Raw genomic sequence first — 25,042 nt, forward strand, 5'->3', positions numbered from 1 at the left:
GTGCCATATAAATGGAAGTTACAGTTGTGACATTGGTAAACATGGTGTGACAAGGATTAAGACACTGGTATTCATGCTGAGACAGGGCTATGGTGACATAAGTAAGGTGAGGAAGGAATTGTGAGGAAGGTTTTTTGGTTGCTAACAAAAAGTAAGACAAATAATGAGAGAGAGGAAGTTGAGATAAAATGAATAAATTGTTTTTAGGCCAACCTACTAGAGTGAAAAATAAGTTAGTTTCCTAAATGATATTAATCCTGGTGCTATTAATGGAGCATTTATAAATTGCAAATAAATACCTGCAATATAAAGCAAAACAGATTAAAGGGTAAGTAAAAGCCCTTAAGGTCTGAATAATGCTGATGCTGAACACTAGTTGATAATGCTGAACATTATCTGTTAATGCTGATTCTGCCTGCCTGTGACAGCTGAGTGGTTTGGTATGCACGTACAGGCACATATACAGCTTCTGATATGTCCATTTTTCAATGTCTGATGCCAGGAAGTCACTTGTCTAATCTGCTAATTAGTGGGCACTTCAGTGTTTACAGATGATTGAACAGAACAGATGGATTTGTCCTGGCATTCACATTTTAAAAAATAAATAATTTTTTGGTAATAATGGGCCACTTATTAAATCTGTTCATAATCTGATTAACATTTCTTAAAGTAACTGACATAGCAGGTAGTTGGACAGATATACAATGGACAAGCATGTAACATAATGTCAGCACGTCCAGCGGCTGTACTGTGATGCTAACTGCTTGAACATGTACAGATCAGTAATAGATTATTTTATATTCTCCAGCCACCTTTCATTTTTCATTAAAAAATATTATGAAAAAACACTAAGCTGTTCAAATTCGACAGTCATTTCTCTTCATGCACAATTTTTCTACCATTAAATCTTGGTAAAAGAAATATTCTTCACAGACAGATATAGTACTTTTTTTTCTATTAATGACAAAGAACAGCACAGAAATCACAGGTAAACACATACTTCTCTTTGTACACAAGTTGAACAACTGTTTTCAGGTAAAGGCAACGACAGCAAGGACGGATGCCTCAGAAATTTGACTCTGGTGTTTGCTAGGGCACACAAAGCTGGAGTAATTACATTTGTGTACTAACAGACAAGATAGCAGTTTCTCACAACCTAATGCACACTCCAGCAATATATACAACCCGCGATGTTCTATTTGCATTACTTCTTGACTTAGCAGTTGCAACCTAACTGATTCAGATCTAAGTCAAGTATTTTTGATCAACCTAACTATACTCCCAGTTTTATAAACATAATTCCTAACTTTATCAAGTAATGGGCCGGAACTTGCTCCGACCGGCGTCGCGAGGCTCTCTGCACACCATGCGGATAAAAAATATGAATATATTCACTGCATAGGCCACAACGTCCATTTGCTTAATTTTGAAATCTTCTCCAGTAGCGCACTCCAAGATCAGCGCAGGCCGTGTGCGCTCCGAGATCAGCGCAGACCGTGTGCGTTCCTAGATCAGCGCAGGCCGTGTGCGTTCCGAGATCAGCGCAGGCCGTGTGCGTTCCGAGATCAGCGCAGGCCGTGTACGTTCCGAGATCAGCGCAGGCCGTGTGCGTTCCGAGATCAGCGCAGGCCGTGTGCGTTCCGAGATCAGCGCAGGCCGTGTGCGTTCCGAGATCAGCGCAGGCCGTGTGCGTTCCGAGATCAGCGCAGGCCGTGTGCGTTCCGAGATCAGCGCAGGCCGTGTGCGTTCCTAGATCAGCGCAGCCCGTGTGCGTTCCGAGATCAGCGCAGGCCGTGTGCGTTCCTAGATCAGCGCAGCCCGTGTGCGTTCCGAGATCAGCGCAGGCCGTGTGCATTCCGAGATCAGCGCAGGCCGCGAGCGCCCCGAGATCAGCGCAGGCCGTGTGCGCTCCGAGATCAGCGCAGACCGTGTGCGTTCCTAGATCAGCGCAGGCAGTGTGCGTTCCGAGATCAGCGCAGGCCGTGTGCGTTCCGAGATCAGCGCAGGCCGTGTGCGTTCCGAGATCAGCGCAGGCCGTGTGCGCTCCGAGATCAGCGCAGGCCGTGTGCGTTCCTAGATCAGCGCAGGCCGTGTGCGCTCCGAGATCAGCGCAGGCCGTGTGCACGTGCAAAGACTGTGAGAATGGAAGCCCCGCCCAGAAACAGGCAAGTAATACTCATTCATTTAAAGTGACATTCCCTATGTTAGTCTAAATAAAAAATTAACATCACAACATACCTTATTATAAAAAGGCAAGGAAATTATTTATAATGTACTGAAACATACAGAAATTAAAAGTTACATTTTAAAAAATGTTTTAATAATTTTAATGATCAAAAAATATTAAAATAGAAATAATTAGACAGTCCACATTTTTAAAATTTAATTTTTTGTTGTTTTGCAGTCATTATAAGTTTCCGTGCTTTTAAAAAGTAGTGTAGGGCTATTATTTTCAAGCATACCTTCTCATGGCATTAGTATCTTCGTTCCAGCTGGACAGATGGGTAAATTAATGATTGTTTGGTGATTGTGTTTGATTGTATTGATTGTGGCATGGTTGGCCCTTTAATTTGGGATTGTCAAAATGCTGTTGAACCTATCAGAGCAAGTTCGCGATTTCTGGCTTTTAATGCGCATGTGCGCATTCGTGAACTTGCTCCGATAGCCATGATGTGGAGATGCCGGTGATGGACTGGGGTTGACAATTGTAAACAATTTTACAACACCAAGTTATAGTCCAACAATTTTATTTTAAAATTCACAAGCTTTCGGAGGCTTCCTCCTTCCTCAGGTGTACATTCACCTGAGGAAGGAGGAAGCCTCCGAAAGCTTGTGAATTTTAAAATAGAATTGTTGGACTATAATCTATCGGAGCAATTGTAAAATTGTTTACAATTGCTCCGATAGATTCGACGGCGGTTGGAATGGACGCCATTAAGGAGCGGCGTCCACGGTAAGTAAGTTCTGGGCCAATGTAACAGTTGGATTTTTATCCTTAGTCTAGTTGTGCAGTTATACTGTTACTTCCCCCGCTGTCCACCAAAACATTGTTGTCATTTATTATTCCAGTAAAATAATAAAATCATTTATCCAGGGTTATCTTTAAAGGAAAAAAATAATCACTCTCTGTTATTGTAGCAGAAGTTTCAGTTTCATTGATGTCTTATAAACAATGCATTCAGGGGAACAGTCATTTATTAGGATGAAAGGAAACTCTACATCTAAATCTTTCTTCAATACAATAGCATGACTAGAAGCTCAAATGGCAGTTCTGTGGATGAATATGTTCTGGAAAGATATGAAAGGTGATGGTTCAAACTGTAATTGTAAACTGAAACATTTGTGGCTCAGACGTATGCTGACGAAAATTGTGAACTGAATGAGAACTATAAAGAGCCAAATTATCCCATACTAACCTGAACTAAATAGTTATGATACTCAGCAGGGTTACAAAATGCTAACCATATGAGATTTACAGTAATATTTTCTGCAGCATTTATAAAGCGATTTTTTTTGAATGCCGAGAACACAGCAAATTGTTGCATGGTTGTCTTTTAAAATTAGGAACATAAGAATTTACAGGTCTAGAATAGACATTGGAAAGGAGAAACAAGGTGAACAGAAGACTGGGAGAGACAAATAGCACTAGAGTAAAGAATAGTTCAGAAATAGGAAGAATCAAACGGGGAGCAAATGAGAGGTAGTCTAAGATGAGTTTGGAGTGCATGTGTGTAACTGCACATAGCGTGGTGAATAAAGTTGGTGAGCTGCAGGCACAAGTCGCCACATGGGACCATGATATAGAGGCAATAACAGAGATCCGGCTCGAAGAAGGGGAGGAATGGGTACTTAATCGTCCAGGAATGATAGGGGAGGAAAAAAAGGAGGGGGGTTAGCAGTATTGATCAAAGAAACTATTATAGCACTGGAAAGGGATGATGTAGTTGAGGGGTCAAAGACAGAATCTATTTGTCTTACAATTAAGGAACTTCTGAGGAGCTATTATGCTACTGGGTGTATACAATAGGCCACCAAATAGTGGGAAGGAGCTAGAGGAACAAATTTGCAGGCAAATTACAGGAAGATGTCAGAACTATAGAGTAGTGATAATAGGGTTCTTCTATTATACAAACATAGACTGGGACAGTAACAGTATAAAGGGCATAGAGGGGGAAGAATTCCTGAAATGTACCTGAGAACTTTCTTGATCAGTGTGTTTCCAGCCCAACCAGGAAGGAAGCAGTGTTAGATCTAGGTCTGGGGAATGAAGTGGGGCAAGCAGAGCATGTTTCAGTGGGGGAGCATTTGGGGAACAGTGATCACAATATCAATAGGTTTAGAGTAGTTATGGAAAATGACAAAAAACAATCAAATGTGAAAATACTAAACGGGAGAAGGGGCAATTTCAGTGAGTTAAGAAGGGATCTTGCTCTGGTGGATTGGAATCAAAAATTGGTAGGCAAAATTGTAATTGAACAAGGAGGTAATGGTTCAGGTACAGAGTAGGCACATTCCCACAAGGGGGGAAAGGAAGGACATCTCAAGCTAGAACTCCCTGGATGACTAAAGATGTAGATATTAAAATGAAACAGAAAAGGAAGGCTTATGGCAAGATTCATAATACAGTAGAGAACCAAACTAAATACAGAAAGTATAGAGGAGATCAAAAAAGACAATAAAAGGGGCAAAGAGAGAGCATGAGACTAGATTAGAGGCTAACATAAAACGGAACCCAAAAATCTTTTCTAAATATATAAATAGTAAAAGGGTAGTCAAAGGAAGGGTGGGGCTGATTAGGGACGAAAAAGATAATCTTGTAGAGGCAGAGGGTACAGCTAAGGTACTAAATGAATACTTCGCATCAATCTTCACTAGAAAAGAGAATGCTGCCAATGTAACAGTAAAGGAGGTAGGAGTGATATTGGATAGGATAAAAATAGATAAAAAGGAGGTACTTAAAAGGATGGCAGGACTCAAAGTAGAAAAGTCACCCAGTCCAGATGGAATGCATCCTAGGTTACTGAGGGAAGAAATTGTGGAGGCTCTGGCCACAATTTTCCAATCCTCCTTAGATATGGGGGCAGTGCCAGAGGACTGGAGGATTGCAAATGTTACACAGCCTTGTTCAAAAAGGGGAGAGGGATAAGCCCGGCAAATACAGGCCAGTCAGCCTAATGACGGTAGTGGGGAAACCTTTGGAGACAATAATCCGGGACAAAATTAATTGGAACTTGGAAAAGTATGGGCTTATAAATGAAAGTCAGCATGGATTCATTAAAGGAAAATCGTATTTGACTAACTTGAGTTCTTTGATGAAGTAACAGAGAGGGTTGATGAGGGTAGTGTGGTTGATGTTGTGTATATGGACTTTCAAAAGGCATTTGATAAAATACCACATAATAAACTTGTAAGCAAAATTAAAGCCCATGGAATTAAAGGGACAGTGGCAGTGTGGATACAAAATTGGCTAAGGGACAGAAAGCAGAGACTAGTGGTGAACGGTTGTTTTTCAGACTGGAGGGACGTATACAATGGTGTTCCACAGGGGTCGGTATTAGGACCATCGCTCTTTTTGATACATATTAACGACCTGGACTTGGGTATAAAGGGTATAATTTCCAAGTTTGCAGATGACATGAAACTCGGGAATGTAGTAAACAACGTGGAGGATAGTAACAGACTTCAGGAAGACATAGACAGACTGGTGAAATGGGCAAAAACATGGCAGATGAAATGTATCTCAGAGAAATGTGATGTGATACATTTTGGTAGGAAGATCAGGAGGAGCAATATAAACTAAACGGTACAATTTTGAAGGGGTACAGGAACAGAGAGACCTGGGGGTGTATGTAAACAAATCTTTGAAGGTGGCAGAACAAGTTGAGAAGGCTGTTTAAAAAGCATATGGAATCCTGGGCTTTATTAATAGAGGCATAGAATACAAAAGCAAGGAAGTTATGCTAAACCTTTATAAAACACTGGTGAGACCCCAGCTGGAATATTGTTTCCAATTCTGGGTACCACATTTTAGGATGGTTGTCAAGACCTTAGAGAGGGTAGGGAGGAGATTTACTAGAATGGTACCAGGGATGAAAGACTTGTCATGTGGAGAGACTAGAGAATCTGGGGTTGTTCTCCTTAGAGCAGAAAAGGTTAAGGGGAGATTTGATAGCGGTGTTCAAAATCATGAGCGGTTTTGATAGAATAAATAAGGAGAAACTGGTTCCAGTGGCAGAAGGGTCGGTAACCAGAGGACACAGATTTAAAGTGATTGACAAAAGAGCCAGAGGTGACATAAGGAAACATTTTTTTTTATGCAGATGTGTTATGATCTGGAATGCATTGCCTGAAAGGGTGGTGGAAGCAGATTCAATAATAACTTTCAAAAGTGAATTGGACAAATATTTGAAGGGAAAAATTTACAGTGTTATGGGGAAAGAGGAGGGGATTAGGACTATAGTTTAATAGAATGTAGGTGATTGCTGGCATTGGAAGGTTAAATAGAATCTACAGCACAGAAACAGGCCATTCGGCCCAAGTGGTCCAATTGGATAGCACTTTCAAAGAGCTGGCACAGGCACGATGGGCCGGATGGCCTCCTTCGGTGCTGTAACATACTATGATAATGGTCCATCTAGCTGATCCCAAAGTTTGAAAAATGGAGTACTCTAACCATACATGGCAACCTTGAAATCTAGCAAAAACTGACCGATAATGCCAAAAAAGTCAACACAGTTACAGAAAAGCTGATGACTTTAAAGCACATAATCAATTTATAGGAAGAAAAATAACTGAAATACATGAAAATGTATTTTGCAGCAATTGTGGATTCAAAAATTTCTGAAGAGGGAACCAAGTGCGAATGACAAAATATATTTTCTATTCTCTGGGGAAGCACCTGTTAATGAGTCAACATCCTCACTCCAATCGTGCCTGCTAAACTAGGGAGTATGACACACGTTAAAAATGAGCTACAGGCATTTGTGGTGGAGCTTGCTGCAGGAAGTTTTAAATGGGGCGTTGCTAGCTCTGCTGATTTTTCACATCAAACACAAATTGTTGGCAAGTATGATTGTCTCGCATAACACTCAATCCTTTATTTATAGGAACAAATTCTTAGATTAAAAGTTCAACCCTATTGTACGGAAACTGATGTATAAAAATCACATGAAGTAACTTTTTTTTTAAAAACTATCAATTTTCCAGAAGGAGTGGGGTAAAAATGTTTTTCCATAGTTTAAAAAAAAGTTCTGTGTTTCAGTAATATGTGAGCTAAATTATTGTAACCTATCAATTTAGTTAATTAAATTGAAGTAATAATCAGCCGCATTAGATGGGTGAATGGTCGTAGAATAACCAGAAACACAGTAGTGTGATGGTTATAGCACTGGATTAGCAACTGAGGAGTCCTGATTTCAAATCATGAAGTTATGAAATTGAACTTAATAAATCTGGGAATCTGATGGCTAATACCAGAAAACTAACCATTAAAACTGCTATTTTGTTGTAAAAACTCATTTGGTTCATAAATATCCTTCACTAAATATAGCCAGCCACCCCAACCCAGTTCGGCCTACACATTACTCTAGTCCCATATTACATGCCCTCTGGAGTGGCCCAGGAACACACTCGGTTGTAAAGTGTCAGCCTTGGCTCAGGGTTACCACTCTTGCCTCTAGGATTAGAAGTTTGTACATTCAGGCCCCACTGCAGGACTTAAGCATATCATCTAGTCTAACACTTCAGTCCAGTATTGAGGGAGTGCCGCACTGTTGGAGGTGCCATCCTTTGGATGAGATGTTAAACCGAGGCCCCCACTAACAACATCTTGGGGGCGTCACATTGACTAGAAGATTAACTGCATAAGCCATATCAACACTGTGGCTACGAGAGCAGGGCAGAGACTAGGTACGTTTTGATGAGTGGTTCACCTCTTGATCCCACAAAGCCTCTACAGGGCTCAAGTCAGGAGTGTTTATGGAATACTCACCATTCATCTGGATGGGTGTAGCTGCAACAACAATCAAGAAGGTCAGCACCATCCAGGATAAAGCAGGTTGCTTGATTAGCGCCCCATAGATTCAATATCCTCCCCCTGCATAAATAACACACTGTATGCTCTATCTACAGGGTGCGGTGTAGCAACTCAACAAGGTTACTTTAACAGCACCTCCCTGATATGCGACCTCCATCACCAGAGAAGGATAAGAATAGCAATGTTGTGGGGAACACCATCACCTCTAAGTTCCCTTCCAAGTCACATGCTAGCCTGACTTAGACATATATTGTCATTCCTTCATATCCTGCAACTCCCTACCTAATACCATTGTGGGTGCACCATCAGAACAAGGACTGCAGCAGTTAGAAAAGAAGGCCCACCAGCACCTTCTTAGGGCAACTAAGGATGGGCAATAAATGCAGGTTTGTTAGCATCATCCAAAATCCAAGAACAATTTTTTAAAAATACTGCTGTGCACACTGGTGAATGAGTAGCTATGCATATCACTTCCACTTAAATGCTAAAAATGGCTTACATGCATAACATCCACAGACAGTTGTTGACTATTATGGCACAATTTTAGTAGCTAATGGCAAACATAAAATGACAACTGGTGAGAAAAATGACAATTGTAGGCATCAGGTATTTAACTTGTGTGGAACATCCAGGAGGTTCGACTTGATTTCTTTGGAAAAGAGTTAACTTTGAGGTGATCTGATTGTTTTCAAGATTATGAATAGAATTGACCAAATTGATCCAGACAATCTGTTCAATGTGGTGATTAGGTTCAAATACTGGATATGCACGTTAAAAATTAGGAATTTAGAAATAAGAGGGAATTAGGTGAAAGAAATCTCACCCAAAGCGTAATGGACTTTTGAAATTAGTTATCATGGAAAGTCATTCAAACAGTCAGTATCAACAGATTCAAGAAGAAAATGGATGTATTTCTGGAGAGAAAACGGGTCGAGTGATGTGGTGAGAAGGTGAGTAGGTGAGGTCTATCTCTGAAAAAGGAACCCGTTTCTTAGATTTAATTGCCTTTAACTATAATTTTTTGGTCTTAGGCATTGCATGAGCAAAAAATAATGCAACACTCACCTCCAAGATTTGGTCCCCAGCCCAGAGCCTGCTGTCTTTAGCAGCTGCACCCTCTTCATACACTTCATGAATAACTATTGCGTCCTGAAATAAATCGTAGAATCATAGAAAGGTTACAGCACGGAAGGACGTATTCGGCCCATCGAGTCCGCGCCACTCCCCTGCCCTTTCCCCGTGGCCCTGCAATTTTTTTTACTTTCAAGTACTTATCCAGTTCCCTTTTGAAGGCCATGATTGAATCTGCCTCCACCGCCCTCTCGGGCAGTACATTCCAGATCCTAACCACTTGCTGTGTAAAAAAGTTTCTCCTCGTGTCATCTTTGGTTCTTTTGCCAATCACTGTAAATCTATGCCCTCTGGTTCTTGACCCTTCTGCCAATGGGAACAGTTTCTCTCTCTCTATTCTGTCTAGACCTTTCATGATTTTGAATACCTCTATCAAATCTCCTCGCAACCATCTCTGTTCCAAGGGGAACAACCCCAGCTTCTCCAGTCTATCCACGTAACTAAAGTCCCTCATCCCTGGAATCATTCTAGTAAATCTCTTCTGCACCCTCTCTAAGGCCTTCTCATCTTTCCTAAAGTGCGGTGCCCAGAACTGGACACAATACTCCAGTTGTGGCCGTACCAGTGTTTTATAAAGGTTCATCATGACTTCCATACTTTAGTACTCTATGCCTCTATTTATAAAGCCCAGGATCCCATATTCTTTAACTGCTTTCTCAACCTGCCCTGCCACCTTCAACGATTTGTGCAAATATACCCCCAGATTTCTCTGTTCCTGTACCCCTTGTGGAATTGTGCCCTTTAGTTTATATTGCCTCTCCTTGTTCTTCCTACCCAAATGTATCACTTCGCATTTTTCTGCGTTAAATTTCATCTGCCACGTGTCTGCTTCGTCCACCGGCCTGTCTATATCCTTTTGAAGTCTATCACTATCCTCCTCACTGTTTACTACCCTTCTAAGTTTTGTGTCATCTGCAAATTTTGAAATTATGCTCTGTACACCGAAGTCCAAGTCATTAATATATATAAAGAAAAGCAGTGGTCCCAGCACTGACCCCTGGGGAACACCACTGTACACCTCCCTCCAGTCCGAAAAACAACCGTTCACCACTACTCTCTGTTTCCTGTTACTTAGCCAATTCTGTATCCATGTTGCTACTGCCCCCTTTATTCCATGGGCTGCAATCTTGATGATAAGCCAACTGTGCGGCACTTTATCAAACGCCTTTTGAAAGTCCATACACACCACATCAACTGCATTGCCCTCATCTACCCTCTTTGTCACCTCATCAAAACACTATCAGGTTAGTTAACACGATTTGCCTTTAACAAATCTGTGCTGGCTTGCCCTAATCAATCCACACCCTTCCAAGTGACTGTTAATTCTGTCCCGGATTATCGTTTCTAAACGTTTCCCCACCATTGAGGTTAAACTGACTGGCCTATAGTTGCTGGGTTTATCCTTACACCCTTTTTTGAACAAGGTGTAACATTTGCAATTCTCCAGTCCTCTGGCACCACCCCCGTATCTATGGATGTTTAGAAGATTATGGCCAGTACCTCCACAATTTCCACCCTTACTTCCCTCAGCAACCGAGGATGCATCCCATCTGGTCCGGGTGACTTACTACTTTAAGTACTGCTAGCCTTTCAAGTAGCTCCTCTTTATCAATTTTGAGCCTATCCATTATCTCAACTATATCTTCCTTTACTGAGACTCTGGCAGCATCTCCTTCCTTGGTAAAGACAAATGCAAAGTACTCATTTAGTACTTCAGCCATCCCCTCTGCCTCCATGAATAGATCTCCTTGATGGTCCCTAATCAGCCCCACCCCTCCCCTACATCCTTCCCACTGGGATAATAATGCATAATTATTATTTAGCATTACCAGAATTTGTATACATCTGGAAGTTGCTTTCCTAATCAGTTTAGATAAATCCCAGTGGTATTCAGTAAATGCTTAATTTGTTCCCTGAAGTACTTACAGTAAGAAATAACAGGCAATGTAAGTGGGAAGTAGAAAAATCTTTTGCAGATGGATATCAAAACTAAAGGCTCAAACAGATTTTACAAGTGCACTGGTCTAGAACCTCATGCCAAAACCTCGAGATGCTGACACGATGACTGACTTTCCTTCAGACTGTTTTGTATCTGTAACAAAGCATGATGTGTGGGGTGTGGCGTTTGGAGTGTGATGGACATACGCTTGAAACTGTGGGATAGATTTTCATCTTCACCACCTGGGAGTAATCTGGCAGAGTAGATTGCCCGTCCTTTATAGAACACGCCCGATTTTTATTCTATTCATTTCAATGGAATCCTTCCCTACGCTTTTAAGAAATATATATATGTACACACTATACACGCACACACACTATACGTGCACACTACACGCGCGCACTATACATGCACACACACGCACACTTTACATGCGCACACGCGCACACTATACATGTACATGCACAGTACATGCACACACGCGCACACACACTCAAAGTACACGCACACACAGTACATGCGCACACTGTACATGCACATACGCACTATACATACGCACATGCACACTATACATGCACATGCACACTATACATGCACAGTACACACAACACGCGCGCGCGCACACACAACACACGCGCGCGCGCACACACAACACACGCGCGCGCACACACACAACACACGCGCGCGCGCACACACAACACACGCGCACACACAACACGCGCGCGCGCACACACAACACGCGCGCGCGCACACACAACACGCGCACGCACACACCACGCGCGTGCACACAATACACGCGCGCACACAATACACGCGCGCGCACACAATACACGCGCGCGCACACAATACACGCGCGCGCACACAATACACGCGCGCGCACACAATACACGCGCGCGCACACAATACACGCGCGCGCACACAATACACGCGCACACATGCACAAATACACGCGCACACACACAATACACGCGCGCACACACACAAGTACACGCGCGCGCACACAACACGCGCGCACACACAACACGCGCGCGCACACACAACACGCGCGCACACACAATACACGCACACAACACGCGCGCGCACACACAAGACGCGCGCGCACACACAAGCACGCACGCGCACACACAATACACGCGCGCACACACAATACACGCGCGCGCGCACACAATACAAGCGTGCGCGCACACAACACGCGCGCATACACACACACACAATGCGTGCACGCACACAATACACGCGCGCGCACGCACACAATACACGCGCGCGCACGCACACAATACACGCGCGCGCACGCACACAATACACGCGCGCGCACGCACACAATACACGCGCGCGCACGCACACAATACACGCGCGCACTCACACAATACACGCATGCACACTATACATGTATACACATGCAAAGTCCGTGCGCATGCGCCCGCTGTACGCGCACACACTATACATACGCACACACACTACACCCCCGCACAATTCATGCACACACACGCACAGTACATGCGCACACACACATGCACAGTACATGCACACGCACACATGCACAGTACATGCGCACGCACACATGCACAGTACATGCGCACACACTGTACATGCACACACACTGTACATGCACACACGCTACATGCGCACACACTGTACATGCGCACATACTGTACATGCACGCACGTATACAAACGTGTAAGCGCACGCACACAAATGTATACAAACGTGTACATAGGCGCGCGCACGCCTATGTATATAGGCGCGCATACGCGCGCACGCCTATGTATATATTATACAAAATGTATGGAGTAGAAATTTGTCTTGGGTATGGCGTCGGCTGCCTGTTAAACTTGCCACCGAATATTCAGTTCCATTGCCGTCAATGGAATTGATTATCAGTGGGGCGCACAATGGACGGCCAATAGGATACCACCCAAGGCAAATTTCTACCCCTCTAAGTGTTTCCATCTAGTGGAACTGCTGTGACGTTGCTCATGCTGGGATGCTCAGAACCGATTCGTAAAACATTGTTATTCAGAGTTCCCTTCAAATATGATTAATGTTCAGTCCTTCCATAAATTGTCTGTTCATGTCTATATAAAACAATCATTGTTTTTGAGTCCTTGGCATAAACAAACAAAAGAAAGGGAGCTGCTGCAATCATTCCACTTTAAACAATGACAAATTTCAAAACTTAATTTCTCACACATGTAACATGCTGTAAACAAGTCTTGAATATAGTAATCTAAATTGTTTTTCAAGGAAAGTTCTGTCTGAACAAGTTGAAGAGTTCATGCTTTACCTTGAGCTTGATGTTTATACAAAAAGAATCAAATTCTAGTCACTTTTATTGTCTTAAAAATTCATTCGCTTAGAGACTGTTTATGTTCGAGAGAGAAAAAATGGGATAGATTTTCACTTTGGCCGGACAAGTGGGCCACTTGCCAGACATCATCAATCTGAGGCCCCAACCATTTTGATAGTTGGGTCATGTTTAAATTGCATTAGTGGGCTGCCCGTGCATTTCCAGTGGCGATGGGCATCCTGTCAAATTGCAGGTTGGAATTTTAGACAGGCTTGGCACCGATTTAAAGAATGCCTGCATCTCAAAACAATGGAACTTTTACTGTTATTGAAAGATTTGGGGTGCAACATTTCTCAGTCAAGAGCAGCTAGATTTACTAAGTCAGCAATGGTGGTCCTTACTGAGCAGGTGAGGGTACGCAGGTAGGTCTTCTTCCTCTTGCAAGACGGTGCCCAGGCAGACTCTGCAGCAGGCCTGGAAGGAAGAGGCTGAATACGTCAAGACCAGGGCCATCACACAAAGGACATGGGGTCAGTGCCTCAAGTGCTTCAGTGACTTTACCCAGAAAGCATGGGTAAGAATGGTGTCTTGCTATCTCTATTTCTCTGTATTACATCATGCCACAGCACTTCCCCCCACCCCACCCCACCCCACCCTCAGCACTGTAAACACTTCCCTTCCCCATTCCACATGATTCTCATTCAATCACATAGGCAAACTGCACCAACCCTCCTCATTAAAATCACACACTCACCTATTGCTGATGACCTCACAACAGGCCAAACAGAATTGTGCTTTTACCTGGTAGCAACTGGAAAGCATTTCACTTCTTTGCTAACTGCGTTCATATTTCTGATGCTTTCTATGCATCAGCAATTGGACAGCCTACCTAAAGTATGTAGGAGTCCGCTTCCAGTTTGTGTGGTGTTCTGATGCAAGGCATCAGCAGTCTACCATGGAGTGTGTGGCACCTCTTTGGATGCCGCTGTGTCACCAGCACTTGCAGCTTTGATCGAAGCTCAAACTGATGCCATTCACTGAAGCAACATCTCCACCGCCTTCAAAAGGCCTGGGACGTATTGATAGGGGCTTCTATTCTGCCACAGATCTCCTACAGTCTTCTCTCCTGCAAATCAGTGGAGTAAAGAGTCGTGGCCCCATGGGAGTGGCACATGTTGCCCTCTCAGGATGGCAGCACATCTGCTGCTTCACTATCCCATCAATCAATGCGGCCATGATGCCAGAAAGCCAGATGGTGATAGACTGCCCTGGCAGCAATTAGGATGGTGCAGTTTGCAGCCAGGCCCTCTTAGGCCCGAGTTCCTAGAGGTCACTGAGCACAAGTGTCTCAGGGGCCCTCATTTGAGCATCAGCAGTTTTCCACCACACACATTGAACATGAGAACATAAGAAATAGGAGCAGGAGTAAGCCATACAGCCCCTCAAACCTGCTCCACCACTTAATAAGATCATGGCTGATCTTCTACCTCAACCATACTTCCCGCCTTATCCCCATATCCCTTGATTCCTTTAGTGTCCAAAAATCTATCGATCTCAGTCTTGAATGTACTTAACAACTGAACAGCCACATCCCTCTGGGGTAAAGAATTCCAAAGATTCACAACCCTCTGAGTGAAGAAATTTTTCCTCATCTTAGTCTTAAATGACCAACCCCTTATCTTGAGACTATTTCTAGACTCTCCAGCCAGGAGAAACAGCCTCTCAGCAGCTACCCTGTCAAGTCCTCCAAGAATTTTATATGTTTCAATGAGATCACCTCTCATTCTTCTAAACTCCAGAGAATATAGGCCCATTCTACTCAATCTCTCCTAAAAGTACAACCCTCTAATCCCAGGAATCAATCTAGTGAACCTTCGTTGCACCCTCTCCAAGGCAAGTATATCCTTCCTTAAGTAAGGAGACCAAAACTGTACACAGTACTCCAGGTATGGTCTCACCGGAGCCCTATATAATTGCAGCAAGACCTCCTTACTTGTATACTCCAACCCCCTTGCAATAAAGGCTAAAATACCATTTGCCTTCCTAATTGCTTGCTGTACCTGCATGTTAACGTTTTGTGATTCATGTACAAGGACACCCAAATCCCTCTGACTACCTACATTTCTTAGTCGCTCACCTGTTAAAAAATATGGTGCTTTTCTATTCTTTCTACCAAAGTGGATAATTTCTCATTTCCTCACATTATGCTCCATCTGCCACCTTCTCACCCACTCACTTAACCTGTCTATATCCCTTTGCAGTTTCTTTGCATCCTCCTCACAGCTTACTTTCCCACCAGCTTTGTATCATTCGCAAACCTGGATACATTACACGCGGTCCTCTCATCTAAGTCATTGATATAGATTGTAAACAGCTGAGGCCCAAGCACTGTTCCTTGTGGCACCCCACTATTTACAGCCTCCCAACCCGAAAATGACCCGTTTATTCCTACTCTCTGTTTTCTGTCCGTTAACCAATCCTCAATCCATGCTGATATATTACCTCCAGTCCCATGAGACTTAATCTTGTGGAACAACCTCTTGTGTGGCACCTCATCAAATGCCTTTGAAAATCCAGATATACTACATCCACTGGTTCCCCCTGCGAGTTACACCCTCAAAAAACTGATAGATTTGTCAAACACGATTTCCCTTTCATAAAAACGTGTTGACTCTGCCTAATCATATTATCATTTTCTAAGTGTTACTACGTCCTTAATGATAGATTCTAGCATTTACCCTACTACTGATGTCAGGCTAACTGGCCTGTAGTTCCCTGTTTTCTCTCTCCCTCCTTTCTTGAATAGCGGGGTTACATTTGCTACCTTCCAATCCATGGGGGAACATTCTAGAATCTAGGGAATTCTGGAAGATCAAAACCAATGCATCCAATATCTCTGCAGCCATTTCATTTAAAACTCTAGGATGTAGGCCATCAGATCCTGGGGATGTCAGTTTTTAGTCCCATTAATTTCTCCAGTATTTTTTCTTTACTAATATTAATTACTATAAGTTCCTCACTCTCATTAGACCCTGGTTCCCCACTATTGTGCTGTGTGTGTCTTCTACTGTGAAGACAGATACAAAATATTTGTTTAACGTCTCTGCTATTTCCTTATTTCCCATTATAATTTCTCCTGTCTCTGCCTCTCAGGGATCCATGTTTATTTTTGCTAATTTCTTCCTTTTTACACACTTGTAGAAGCTCTTACAATCTGTTTTTATATTTCTTGCCAGTTTACTCTCATTTAATTTTCTCCCTCTTCATCAATTTCTTGGTTATCCTTCGCTAATTTCTAAAACCCTCCCAATCCTCAGGCTGATCACTCTTTTTGGTAACATTGTAAGCCTCTTCTTTTAATCTAATACAATCCTTACTTTCTCTAGTTAGCCACAACTGGATCACTTTTCCTGTGGAGTTTATATTCCTCAATGGAATGTGTATTCGTTGAGAATTCTGAATTATTTCTTTAAATGTTTGCCATTGCTTATCTACAGTCATATCTTTTAATCTAATTTCCCAATCTACCTTAGCCAACTTGCCCCTCATACCTACGTAATTAGCTTTGTTTAAATTTAAGACCCTAGTTTCAGACTTGACTGCATCACTCTCAAACTCAATATGAAATTCTATCATGTAATGATCACTCTGCCCCAGAGGAAACTTAACTATATTATTAACCCTGTCTGATTACACAATACTAGATCTAAAATAGCCTGTTCCCTAATTTTCCTCGACATATTGTTCTAGAAAACTGTCGTGAATGCATTCTATGAACTCACCCTCCAAACTACTTTTGCCAATTTGGTTTGCCCAGTTTATATGAAGTTTAAAGACCCCACAATTATTGCATTACCCTTGTTACATGCTCCTCTAATTTCCTGATTTATACTCAGGAAGCCATTAAGAGAGCACCTTATGGTGCAAGAATAGCCTAAGAATGTCCAAAAAAACAAGAAAAGCACCATGGGCTAACTCATGGGTAAAAATAGTGTTTGATGGCAAGTGTGTCAGTCATTAAAATGTCAATCTGTTGTAAATTTCTTCACACAAAGGGTAGATTTTTGTTAGGCAAGGGTATCAAGGGTTACGGAATCAAGGCGGGTAGATGGAGTTCAGATACAGATCAGCTATGATCTAATTGAATGGCGGAACAGGCTCGAGGGGCTGAATGGACTACACCTGTTTCTATGTAAATTGTGACCTTTCTGCAGGGTGGTTCTTTAGTAGCTACTCAGCCTGCAATGCCAGGTGTCATGTATATCAATGTTGGTTAAAGGTTGAAAGTATTTTATTGGAGCGTGGAAGGACTGATAGAGATGGTGTTTGGGATGGTTGATGCAGTGGTGAAGGGAAGGAGTAGATCAGCTGAAGCACTGGTCAATCAACTACTGGCAAAGAGCTCTGGCTGCAGGCTGGTGCTCTCACCCTCGCTGTCATCGGGATAATCCTCATTAGATGGTCCAAAGTTTCCTTGTTGTGCAGGCTCCATTTCTGTCCCTGTTGCACAGCAAAGTTGTGTAGAATGCAGCAGATGACCATAATCTTTGTGGGATGTACTGTAGAAAATTTCCAGACTTGTGCATGCAGTGAAAGTGCTGTTTGAGTATTCCAAGGTCTGCTCGATGATGGCTCTAGTGATCCCATGTCTCAGGTTATATCTGCTCTCAGCCAGCAAGAGAGAGTTTCTTTTTTAAACAGGTGTCCTCAGCCAGCTGTACAGAGCATAGCCTTTGTTCCCCAAGCAGCCAGCCTCTGAGTTGCTTTTGTTATCTCCAGACTCGACTATTCCAGTGCTCTCCTGGCCGGCCTCCCATCTTCCACCCTCCATGAACTTGAGCACATGTAGCCTAACTCACACCAATCTTGTTCGTCCATCACTCCTGTGCTCACTGACCTACAATGGCTCTCGGTCCACCGACGCCTCAGTTTATAAATTCTCACCCTCGTGTTTAAATCCCTCCATGGCCTTGCCCCTCCCTACTTCTGCAACCTCCTCCAGTCTTACTACCCTTCTGCGTTCTTCCAACTCTTGTGCATCCCCCATTTCCCTTGCCCCACCATTGGCGGCCGTGCCTTCAGCCATCTAGGCTTTAAGTTCTGGAGTTTCCTTGCTAAACCTGTCTGTCTCTCCACCTGTAAGACCCTCCTTAAAACTTACCTCTTTGACCAAGCTTTTAGTCACCTTTCCTAATATCTCCTTCTTTGGCTCGGTATCAATATTTGTCTTATTACGCTCATGTGAAGTGCCTTGGGACGTTTTCCTACATTAAACGCAACATATAAATGCAAAAAAAATTGATGAAATATTTCTGTGTATAATTCTATGAACCTAATTGTAGGTTAGCAGGAAATGTATATAAACAATGTTTACTTTTGAATTTGAAAGTGGGAATTCAAGTAACAGATCAGCAATTGTAATGTATTGACAGATTACACTACCCAAAAAGGGGTCATTTCAGAGATGTTTCCTGTCCCGCAAGGCCCAGGTGCTGGAACAGGACACAATGCTGGCTCGGTTTGTACAGGTCACATGTCTGGCTGCTATAACCACAATTCAGAATCTCTACCTTTTAGAAAAGTCAATAGTGCGAAACAAAACTTATTTCAAGCCATCACTTCGCAACTTCCCACGTTACATTGTCTGAGACAGACATTCAATGTGAATTGCACGTCAGTAACTTGCACTATTTCCAGAACTATAATGATGTTTAATTTTTAGTCTTTGCCAATGTTGCCATTTTTTTCTCCAGTTTTCTTCTCTTTTCTCCACCTTCTCTCCTTAATGCACCAACTAGTGCTGAAGTACTATTCCGCAGATGCCAGCGACCCACCAATACCTCACCCAATTAGCCATTCTTGATGTGTGAGCCTCAGCAGCAAGTACCAGAAGGCTGTTTGAACATGGAGTACATCTTAGCTGAGGCGAATCCTGTTGAGATTTGCACACTTTCTACTAGGGGTTACCTGATTTCTCTCTAACCCAGGGGCATTGACTGGTTACAATTATTTTTAATATAAGCATAGTTTGTAAAACCTGGGATTAAAATCAATATTCATCTGCATTTCATCAGTCCCCTCATTCTAATCACCAGCCCTTTAGACTGCAACATTATATCTTAATGGTAATCAAGGTGAAACAAATCAGTAATAAAGTAAAAAAAAACATTGGCAATTTAAAAAAAGACAAGCAGGACTAGACAGACTAGATGCAGGGAGGATGTTCCCAATGGCTGGGGAGTCCAGAACCAGGGGTCACAGTCTCAGGATATGGGGTATGCCATTTAGAACCGAGATGAGGAGAAATTTATTCAGAGAGTGGTGAACCTGTGGAATTCTCTACCACAGAAGGCAGTGGAGGCCAAGTCATTAGGTGTACTCAAGAAGGAGATAGATCTGTTTCTTAATGCTAAAGGGATCAAGGGATATGGGGAAAAAGCAGGAACAGGGTACTGAGTTAGACGATCAGCCACGATCATTTTGAATCAGTTGCAGACATCTGCAGCCTCCTTCATACCGAGCTGCTCCCGGCTGGGCAGAGCAGCATCTCCTTACCCGTTGGTGTCAAAGTCACCACTGCCCTCAACGTTTTCGCCTCCGGATCATTCCAGGGTGCCACCGAGGTCTCTCAGTCGTCTGTGCATAAGGCAGGTCACCGACGGTTTGTTTCGTAGGGCCTCGCAGTACGTCAATTTCTCCATGGACGACCTCAGCCAGATGGAGAGGGCATTGCGATATCTACTCTGTGGCTGGCTTCCCACGGGTGCAGGGTGCAATCGATAGCACCCATTTAGCAATACAAGCACCTCCATACGAGCCAGGACTGTTCATCAATAGGGAGGGGTATCAATCCATCAACACTCAGCTCGTTTGTGACCACTGCAAAAGATTCCTTCACGTGTGCACCAGATTCCCTGGCAGCTGCCACGATTCCTTCATCCTCAGGGAATCCAATAACCCGCACCTTTTCCACACACCGAACATCCTTAACGGCTGGCTCCGGACAAGGGATACCCCTTCACATGTGGCTCATAACACCTCTGAGGAACCCATCACTGAATGTCAATAAAACGTCAGCCACATCGCCACCAGGTCTACAATTGAGCATGCTGTAGGACTGCTCAAGATGCGATTTAGGTGCATTGATCGTTCTGGGGGAGCGCTTCAATATGAACCAGATAGAGTGGGACGCATTATAGTCGTGTGTTGTGCCCTGCACAACAGAGAGGGGTGACGCTTGAGGATGCGCCATCCACATCTGCCATCCACCTTGAGGAGGAGCAGGAGGAGGTGGAGGAACCCATGGGCAGAGCAGCGGCTCACCTGGCTGCTCATGAGGCCAGGGGGTCACTGATATGTGAACGGTTCTCCTAACATCAGAAAGTGTGAAGAGACCAGTCCTCACACCACCTGGAAAGAACAGCGCCCCCCCCCACCCCTCCCTGCACAAAGAAGTCCTGCAACTACACATACACCCACTGTAGAGTGACCCAATGGGTGGTATCGAGTGTCGCTGTTCATGGTGAACCTCATGAAAGGGCCCTATCACAGAAGCCAGTCAAGAAAGGCCAAGATGTGGCAGTAGTGGTGACAATAATAATATTGAATGTGATTTTAACAAAAAGCAAATATAAATGAAAAACATGACCAACCGTCAAACACCCTTGTGCATACCCTTCATGCTCACAAAACCTTCGCCTTTCGCTTCCAACTACTTCTGCGTGTTGCATTCCTTGTGGCTGCAGTAGAGGTAGTGGCAGATCACTCTTGTTCATGCCCTGACCGCTTGAATGCTTTGGCTCTAAGCCCTTTAGGTTTTGGAGCCCGTGAGGGCCCCTCCAAAGACTGCTCCACCAGCACCTGTGCAGGGGCAGACTCGGCCAACTGGAGAGGAGGCAGCATTGCGGGTACTGGTTGAGAGGGGGGCAACGGGTGAGATATGGGAGCACTTTGAGTGGCATCCACACTTCCATGTCCCCTTTCACCATCATCCCTCCCCTGGGCCAGGGCCACATCACTCCTACCACTTTGCTGGACAACAGTTTGGAGGACATGTGTGAAGCCTTGTAAGGCCAGCGCTAGTGTATCTGCTTGCCTGTTTAAGGCTGCAGAATGTTGTTCACTGTGAGTCCGAACGGCCGTTGGCAGGGCCTGAATAGACTCATGTGAGCCGTGCTTGAAGCTCAATGGAAGCTAGCCTTCCCTCCATCGCAGACATTCCCGCACTTACCCATGACAGTATCTCAGAGAGTTGCTCACATCCCTGTGACACTATCTCAGAGATGCCCTCATGTCCCTGCGACACTAACTCAGGGATGCCCTCACGTATCTGTGCCACCATTCCACTCATGCAGGAGTTGGACTCCTCCATCCTCTGCGCTATTGTGGAGAGTGCGTGTGCCACATGTTCCAGTACTTCGCAAACGTGCTGCTGTCCCTCGATCATTCTCCTTTTAAAGGATGGCCCCCAGTGTTCCGTATCTGCGTCCAGCTGAGCAGTGCCTGGAGAGGAGTGCTCCCACCGACGTGGACTTTCCGCAGCTACCCCTGCCACCAGTGTCTGCTCGTGCTCAGGTGTGTGGTAACTCACCAGGTGTCAACCCAACTAACTGAGGACTAGGACGCACTGAGTTGTGAATATCTGCTCTGGTGGATGGCTCGCTAAGATGTGACGGTGCACCCTCAGAGGCCAGCAGGTCCTCTGAGGAATTGCCCTCTGCTGTCACTGCGGTCGCTGAAGGCCCTGTAAGATAACAGAAGGCAATATTAAGCATGATCACAGATGTGTCATGTTGTGATGAGCATACTGAGGTGCTGAAGGTGGCAAGGCACGTTAAAATCAATTCATATTGTGTGTGATGAATGTTGAAGTTGTGTCACCAGATGTTTGTCGGGAGCCAGTCTCAGCGTCCCCAGCGGACAGACACTCGAGGGTTCGGCTGAGCTCCAGCGCCTCCTTCTCCACCTCTGTGAGGATGACAATTTGTTGCGGCTCCCCTCTGGTCCTCGCCCTCTCCCATGCATTTGTGCTCTCTTCTCCTTGGAGAGAAAGTACAGACGTGTGAGTGAGTGATGGTGAAGTGGCCAACCAATGATTGCATTGGTTTGGGTGAGGCTGACCGTGAAAGAGATACATAAGAGAGAATGAGACAGAGCCATGATATTGTATGAGGAATGGGGTGGGTGGTGGTGGGATGACTAACGGGGAGATGAAGAAGTAGAACCATAGAAAAGATTCAGCACAGGAGGGGGGCCATTCGGCCCATCGTGTCCGCGCCGGCTCGAAGAACAACCAGGTGCCCATTCTAAGCCCACCTTCCAGAGCCTGGTCCGTAGCCCTGCAGCTTACAGCACTTTAGGTGCAGGTCCAGGTACTTTTAAAAGAGTTGAGGGTCCCTGCCTCTACCACCAATTTGGGCAACAAATTCCATACACCCACCACCCTCTGGGTAAAAAAGTTCTTCCTCATGTCCCCTCTAATCCTTCCGCCAATCAGCTTAAATCTATGTCCTCTAGTTCTTGAACTCTCCGCTAGGGGAAACAGGTACTTCCTGTCTACTCTATCTGGGCCCCTCATAATTTTGTACACCTCAATCAAGTCACCCCTCAGCCTCCTCTGCTCCAAGGAAAACAACCCCAGCCTATCCAATCTCTTCTCATAGCTGCAATTTTCAAGCCCTGGCAACATTCTTGTAAATCTTCTCTCTCCAGAGCAATTACGTCCTTCCTGTAATGTGGTGACCAGAACTGCGCACAAAACTCCAGCTGTGGCCTTACCAGCGTTTTATACAGTTCCATCATTACATCCTTGCTTTTGTATTCTATACCTCGGCTAATAATGGAGAGCATTCCATTGTGCCTTCTTCACAACCTTATATGCCTGCACTGCCACCTTCAGGGACCTGTTCACATGCACTCCAAGGGACTCTCACTTCCTCTATCCCTCTCAATATATTTGCGTTTACTGCGTATTCCTTTGTATTGTTTGCCCTCCCTCATTGCATTACCTCACACTTCTCCAGGATGAACTGCATTTGCCACTTTTCCGCCCACTCCACCAACCCATTGATATCTTCTTGGAGTCTAAAGCTATCCTATTCACTATCAACTACACGGCCAATTTTTGTATCGTCTGCAAATTTGCCAATCATACCCCCTACATTCAAGTCCAAATCAATAATATATAACACAAACAGCAAGAGACCCACCACTGAGCCCTGTGGCACACCACTGGAAACGGATTTCCATTCACAAAGACATCCATCAATTTTTACCCTTTGTTTCCTGTTACTGAGCCAATTTTGGATCCAATTCGCTACATTTCCCTGTATCCCATGGGCTTTTACCTTTCTGACCAGTCTGCCATGTGGGACCTTGTCAAATGTCTTACTAAAATCCAGGTAGTCAATATCCACTGCACTACCCTCATCAATCCTCCTTGTCACTTCCTCAAAGAATTTAATCAGATTTGTAAGGCATGACCTTCCCTGAACAAATCCATGCTGACTATCCCTGATTAAACCATGCCTTTCCAAGTGACAGAATCAATACTGAGAGATTGGATAAACTAATAGTTTGCCCACCACTGAGGTAAAACTGACCGGCCTATAATTGTTCGGCTTTTCCCTTGTACCCTTTTTAAACAATGGTACTACGTTTGCAGTCTTCCAGTCCTCCGGTACCTCCCCTCTATCTAGTGGGGATTGGAAAATGATCCTCAGAGCATCCGCTATTTCCTCCCTGGCTTCCTTCAATAGCCTAGGAAACAATCCATCCGGCCCTGGTGACATATCAACTTTCAAGGATTCCCGTCCCTCTGGTACTTCCTCTCTCGTTATGTTTACCTTATCCAATATTTCACACCTCTCCTCTTTAACTACTACGTCCAGATCATCCCTTTCTTTTGTGAATACGGAGACAAAATATTCATTTAAAACCCTACCCACATCCTTTGCTTCTATACACAAGTTACCCTTATCATCCCTGATAGGTCCCATCTTTTCCTTAGCTATCCTCTTGTTCCTAATGTACTGATAAAACATCTTTGGGTTTTCTTTAATCTTACGAGCTAATATTTTTTCATGCCCTCTCTATGCTTTCCTTATTTCCTTTTTTATGTCATCGCTGTACTTTCTATACTCCTGTAGGCTTTCTGCAGTATTTAGTTTTCTGTGACAGTCATAAGCTTTCTTTTTCTGCTTTATCTTGCCCCGTATAGTTTGAAGTGCTGAGGAAGTGCAGGTAAGTTGAAGATGAGCCTTAAGTGGGTGTGAGGAATGATGCAATAGAGTAGTGTTGGCACTACAGAATGAGTTGGGGGGTGGGGCAGTGATGTGGAACACGGAATGTAGGAGAATCAATAAGTGTACTCACTTTGGCTGACCTAGTTAGGTCATTGAAGCGCTTCCTGCACTGGATCCAGGTGAGTGAGATGTTGCTGCTGCTGGTGATCTCCTCTGCCACCTCAACCCAGGCCTTCTTGGTGGCAGAGGCAGGCCACTTCCTCCCATCCGCCAGGTACAACAGATCCCTCCTCCTCCTCCTCACTCCATCCAGTAGCACCTGGAGTGAGGCATCTTTGAATCTTGGAGCAGCCTTTCCCCTGTGCTGCTCCATTGTGGTGTGTGGGTGTTTACTCCAGGAAAAGCCA

At 44.2% G+C, this 25,042-nt stretch overlaps 1 protein-coding gene across 4 annotated transcripts in view; it reads right to left on the reverse strand.

Annotated features, from left to right (window-relative positions):
• Positions 1-25,042, reverse strand: part of patj (PATJ crumbs cell polarity complex component) — a 355,365-nt gene that overhangs the window by 41,301 nt on the left and 289,022 nt on the right. For all 4 annotated transcript variants that reach the window (XM_067990267.1, XM_067990266.1, XM_067990265.1 and 1 more), the window contains one exon: positions 9,101-9,184. In XM_067990267.1, the coding sequence (XP_067846368.1) occupies positions 9,101-9,184 (84 nt within the window). The remainder of the gene's footprint in view (positions 1-9,100; positions 9,185-25,042) is intronic.

Source organism: Heptranchias perlo, chromosome 9 (assembly GCF_035084215.1).
Source record: "Heptranchias perlo isolate sHepPer1 chromosome 9, sHepPer1.hap1, whole genome shotgun sequence".
Lineage (NCBI taxonomy): Eukaryota > Metazoa > Chordata > Chondrichthyes > Hexanchiformes > Hexanchidae > Heptranchias > Heptranchias perlo.